At 42.6% G+C, this 6,000-nt stretch overlaps 1 protein-coding gene across 1 annotated transcript in view; it reads left to right on the top strand.

Moving 5' to 3' along the window:
* Positions 1-2: 2 nt before the first annotated feature.
* SRPK1 (SRSF protein kinase 1) overlaps positions 3-6,000 on the top strand; it is a gene marked incomplete at its 5' end in the record, with an annotated part of 81,061 nt that continues 75,063 nt past the window's right edge. The window contains one exon of the mRNA XM_034661687.1: positions 3-241. Coding sequence (XP_034517578.1) covers positions 3-241 — 239 coding nt within the window. The remainder of the gene's footprint in view (positions 242-6,000) is intronic.

Here is a 6,000-nt window from a genome sequence, read left to right as displayed (position 1 = left end):
GCCCCGTGGGCCCCGCCGCCCGCCCGGCCGGCCGCCTTGCCGGAGCCGCAGCGCTCGCCCCGGAGCAGCCCCTCAGGCAGGCCCCGCACCCGGGCCTCGCGCCCCTGCTGGGTCTCCGCCCTCACCTTGGTTGCCTCCTTTCCTCCACATTCGCCCTTCATGCATCCCTCTCTCCTGCAGTGCTTGCGCTCCAGGCCCGAAAGAAAAGGACCAAGGCCAAGAAGGACAAAGCCCAAAGGAAGTGAGTCTTGTACCCCAACATCCCATTCTTTGGATTTCTTCCCGCACCTCCTCTCCTCTGGTTTCACCTCTTGAACGTGCGCCGGGTTTGGGCACTGCGCGGCCCCGGCCACATGGCCTCGGAGTGGCCTTGGAGGGTCGCACTCAATGAACCATGTGGAACGGAGCCGATGTTGCTGAGGGCCAGGCCTGGGTCTTAGCAGCCCCGGGCCTGCTGGAAAGGGCTGTCGGAGGGGGACCAGAGCCCGTCCGGTGCATTAGCTGCCCGACTCCAGAGAGGAGGCACCACTCCCCGAGTTTGGGCCTCCCGGCGGAGCGGGTAGATCATTATCAGTTTGTGGACTGTTGGTCTCTTCCATACCTGCTTCCCCGAGTCTTAACTGGACTCCTACGTCTGTACGGTAGGCCGTCAGGGAGTTCTTAAGTGAATTTTCCGCATTTCGGTCCGCCAGCCACACGCTCTCGTTCACAGAGGAGGGCATGGAGCTTTGCCCTGGGTTAGTCAACTTCCTGAGCCTGCTCGGCGCATCGCCTGCCCTGCAGCGGGCGGGCGGGCGGGCAGACCGCTGTGTGTACCGCCGGCTTCTCTTACTGCTCCTCTTCTCTCCAAACCTCAAGTCCTCGCGCTCAATGCACATGCCTTCTGGAGTGGGCCTCACAGTAGTGACGGGAGCGTTCTTTAGCCGACACCGTTGGCGATTCTGGTTTGGGGTGTTAAGTGCCACATGTCCGGTTTTATCAGCAGGATGCATAACCGTGGTTTAGCGCTACTGTGGGAAACACAAAAGTTGGTCACATCTTAGAAACGCCCAGTAGAGGGCTTCTGCCAGTGACGCTTAGTCTAAAGAACTTCTAGCTCATGCTAACGTTTAATTGCACCGTGTGTTGGAAGTTGTCTTTAGGCAATTTGTATTGAGAAAAATAAATGCATTATTTTCTTGACACTTTTACATTTACTTGATGTTACTGTGGAGCTGTATACAGCTTCATTCTTCTTGAGCTGATAAAACGAGCATTTCGGAGGTTTTCCTAGGTTACCTTTCTGAATGATATTAACCGATGTGGTGGTGTGTCTGTGTGGTTTTTGGTGGCTGCCTAATGTTTGAGAAGAGCACATAATGACTTCTATCAGTAGAGCTAAAGTGGTAGGTGACCTCACCTCTTGCCCGATTTCTGTGAAATTTTTTTATTTGTAAAGTGCTTGGTAACCTACGCATGTAAATGTGAGTTTTTCTACATGTGCTTGCGTGTGTGTTTGCTTCTTGATTATCCATGTATGGATTATTTCAAAATCAGTTTTTAATCCCAGATTGGCTTAATGGAAGCAGCCATGGAGCTAACCTGGTTCTTGTCTGCAGTGGGAATTTAAATGTTCCTCTTTTTTTGTATGTGCCTTAGTTTTGTTATTCCCTGTGGAGCTGACAGGAATGTGTTATAAAACGTTATCTTTTCTGCTGATGTAGGAAGATGGTAATTTTATTATTTACTGTATCGTTTAGAAGTGATCTGTCCTGGTCTCTCCACGTGGAAATTAATTTCATACCAACCTGAATAGCCTATAATTTGGGAGGAAAATATATATATGTGATCTTATTTATTTATTTATTTATTTTTAAGTAGGATCCACACCCACTGTGGGGCTTGAACTCACCACCCTGAGATCAAGAGTCACATGCTCTACCAACTAAGCCAACCAGGCACCCCGATCATATATTTTTATTTATTTTTTTTTAAAAGATTTTATTTATTTATGTGACAGAGAGACAGCCAGCGAGAGAGGGAACACAGCAGGGTGAGTGGGAGAGGAAGAAGCGGGCTCACACTGGAGGAGCCCGATGTGGGAATCGATCCTGGAACGCCGGGATCATGCCCTGAGCCGAAGGCAGACACTTAACGACTGCGCTACCCAGGCGCCCCTTATTTTTTAGTTTTAAACAACTTTTATTTATTTATTTGTAAAGATTTTATTTATTTATTTGACAGAGAGAGAGCGCGCACAAGCAGGGGGAGCAGGAGAGGGAGAAGCAGGCTCCCCTCCAAGTAGGGAGCTGGTTGCAGGGCTTGATCCCAGGACCCTGAGATCACGACCTGAGCCGAATGCAGACGCTTACCGACTGAGCCACCCAGGCACCTCTGGATCGTATATTTTAGCACCAGATATTCATTACTTTGGATTATCTATTTAGACCGTGTGCTCTATTTCTAAAGCCGAATATATGTGCTTTGGATTATCTGTTAACTCCTTCACTCACTGCTGGATAATTTGTGTTCATTATTTATAAACTTGCACAAAAGCAACTGAATAGCACAGATAAACTAGCAGTTATTTTGCTATATGATGTTGTACAACTTTAACTCCTGAACTTTTATGTAAATGAGCCACCCTCATTTACTTGTAGTTTCAGGGGTGTTTTATTTTTGTTTTTGTCTTCAGTTAATAGTGTTTCTTGACAATTTTACCTTTCTTTTTTTTTGCTTCTCCAGACTCCTTTTAAGTAGCTGAAATGTCTAATTAACTTGGTTAGAGTACTGTGTCAGAAGTTCAAGCCCCACCTGACTCAGGTAACTTGACTCTGCTCCATGACTCCTGGCTGCACTCCTGATTTCCAGTCCTTTTGCAAAGGCAAGCTGCTAGATTAGTCAGGGAGAAGGTCTGAGGAGGAAGCATCCCGTAAAATTTGGTCTTCGGAGTGAGTCAAATCTGGTTTGAATTGCAGTTTTGCCACTTTTAGCGATCTGACCTTGGATAATTTAGTTAAGGGAATGGTCCTATATTTTTTATGACTAGAAGCTTAGTCATGATGAAAGCTGATTAAGAAGTTACAAAAGTTAAGCATTTAAATGAAAAATTTTAGAAACTTTTGGAAGTACAGCCGTAACCACATCTTACTAATTTAGTCATGGTGTAGTATGGGTGGAAAGGATTTCCTTCCCCTAATTTTGTAGGTCTTAAAACTAGAACCTACATACATGAAGTAATGTGTCCGTGGAGCCGGAGCTGGGTGTAGCAGGGTCGAAACTGGGATCCAGGGTTCCTGCCTTCCAGCTCAGTGCTCTGTAGTATTTGTTTCCTTTGGGTTCTTCTGCTGTGCTGAAAGATTTGACTTCGGGGATTTTCAGTTGTCTTATTTGAAGAATTTTGTCTCCATTTTGCTTTTTCAGACACTGTACTCTTATTTGCTAACATTAACTAGTGGATGATAATCCCTGTTTCACTTTACAGATAAAGAAATTGAGATTTTCCAGATTACTCCCATAGAAAATTGTAAAGCTAGGATTCAACCCAGGGTCTGATAGACCCCAAAGCCCTTGGTACTAACCATTGCTGTCTCCCAAGTGATAGTGCCTTTTGATGTGTCTGAGGACAAACAAGGTCGAAACTGAGCAGACTGGGGCTTCTGAATAAGGTACATCAGGATGCCTGGGTTAAAGTTTACCCTTTCACGGCCCACTGGCTGTGTCTCTAAGAGGGCACAATTCTCTTTCTTTGATCATTCAGTTTTCTATATGTATATATCAATAGGTATCTGCCTTTATGTGTTTGTCATAGCTTTTATAATTTAACACTCTTTATGTTTGCTTTTGAAATTATTTCTATGGAACATGATACTAGGGTGGATTTCATATCTATTAATTTTGTTACTTAGGAAGTAATAGTTGGGACAGTAATTTTCACTTTCCCTTGCAGTTAAAGAACTTTATAAATTTGGTAGTAAAATTATTTGCACTGAAAAAGTGATTTTGCTCACTTAGACTCTATGGAGTCAAAGGAGAGATGGCTTCATTTCCTGATTTTCCAAAAAATTTGTTATATTGAAAATTTAGAAGAAAAGATAGTTGAAAATTTCTAACATTTTTATCCAGTAGAGAGTAGAGTACATAAACTTGAAACAATTTTTTTAATTAAATGGTATTGGATGCTTTTTACACTTAACAGTGTACCTTGGTAATTGATTCTCTATCAGTTCCTTACAGTGTAACCTTACAGTTTTTGTAAAGTCTGTCTTTTTCACTAAGGCTTAGAAATGGTTCCATATCAGGGCATCTGGGTGGCTTTGCTGGTTAAGCATCCAGCTCTTGATCTCAGCTCAGGCCTTGCAGGTCTTGTTCTCAGGGTCGTGAGTTCAAGCCCTGCTTAGAAATGGTTCCATATCAGGACACAGTGAGTAGCTTCATCTAGCAGTCCATCTTTCCATTAATTGTATGTATCATACTTTTATTTTAGTTCCTATTAAGCATATGTATACACACATATTTAGTTCCTATTAAGCATATCTATATATACATCCAAAAGTGGAATTTTGGGGTATACTTTTCCCCAGCTAACATTATCGTGCATGTTTTTCATGGCATTAAATATTCCATATCCTTTTCTGTGTTCCAGTGTACATTGTTTCCAGTTTTTCACAATTCATAGCTAAGATGAATAAGCTTTTGGATAACCATTGCTCACATCAGTGATTATTTACTTAGGATAAATTTTTAGAAGTGATATTACTGATATGTACATTTTAAAGGTTTTTAAATTTGGAGTGCCTGGGTGGCTCAGTCAGTTAAGTGTCTGTCTGCCTTTGGCTCAGGTCATGATCCCGGGGTCCTGGGATAGAGCCCCAGAGCCCCACGTCCGGTTCCCTGCTCAGTGGGAGTCTACTTCTTCCTCTCCCTCAGACCCTACCCCCTGCTTGTGCATGTACTCACTCTCCCTCTCTTTCTCTCTCAAATGAATGAAGAAAAATAAATAAAGGTTTTGTTTTTAAAGATTGTATGTATTTGACAGAGAGAGACACAGCGAGAGACGGAACACCAGCACGGGGAGTGGGAGAGGAAGAAGCCGGCTTCCTGCTAAGCAGGGAGCCCGATGCGGGGCTTGATCCCAGGACCCTGGGATCGTGACCTGAGCCAAAGGCAGATGCTTAACGACTGAGCCACCCAGGCATCCCCAATAAAGGTCTTTAAATTCGTGTCATTAACAAAATTCTCCAGAGACTTTAACTAGTTTATTAGGAATTAACTAGTTGAATTTTCCTGTTCATTAAACAAATAATTTTTGAACACCTCCCATATCCCAGCAGTTTTCCATCCTGTGATACATCAGTGAAAGAAAAACATCTTTGTCTTTGGGAACTTCATTTTCATGGGGATAGGGGTCAGAGAATAAACAGTGTGCGTAGTAAGTACATTATGTAGTATGTTAGGCGATAAGTTGGAAAAATAGAGGAAGATAAGGAGAATTGAGAAGTGGGGGTGGGGATGCAGTTTTAAATAGAGTGATTGAAGTCATATTAAGAAGGTAACACTTGAAGGAAGGGGATGAAGGAGGACTGCTCTAGGCACAGTGTTGGAAGTGGGAATATTCTTGCACGTCCTGCTTGGCCACCAGATCTGGGCAGTGTTACTTAAAAAGCTTCCCAAATTCGGTAATCTATAATTTTATTTATTTTTTGTTAGTTTATAATCTATATACCTATGGATAGGTAATCTATAATTTTAATTTCTTTTGTTACCAGTAAGGTCAACCATTTGTGGGATGTGTTTATTGGCCTGCTCCTACCTTTTACCCATTTTTATATTGGATTATTGATCATTTTTGTGATATTAAGAGCTTTTTATTAAGACTATACCTTTGTCATGTGGCGGATTTATATTTCTTAAGCCTTTCTAATTTCATTTATAATGTGTTTTTGACCTGAATTGATTTTTTTAAAATGTGGCAAATCTGTCTTTTCCTTTGCTTTTTATCATTGAAATTTTCAATGTCAA

The sequence above is a fragment of the Ailuropoda melanoleuca genome, chromosome 5 (genome assembly GCF_002007445.2).
Source record: "Ailuropoda melanoleuca isolate Jingjing chromosome 5, ASM200744v2, whole genome shotgun sequence".
NCBI lineage: Eukaryota > Metazoa > Chordata > Mammalia > Carnivora > Ursidae > Ailuropoda > Ailuropoda melanoleuca.
This window is presented reverse-complemented; position numbering and strand designations above follow the sequence as displayed.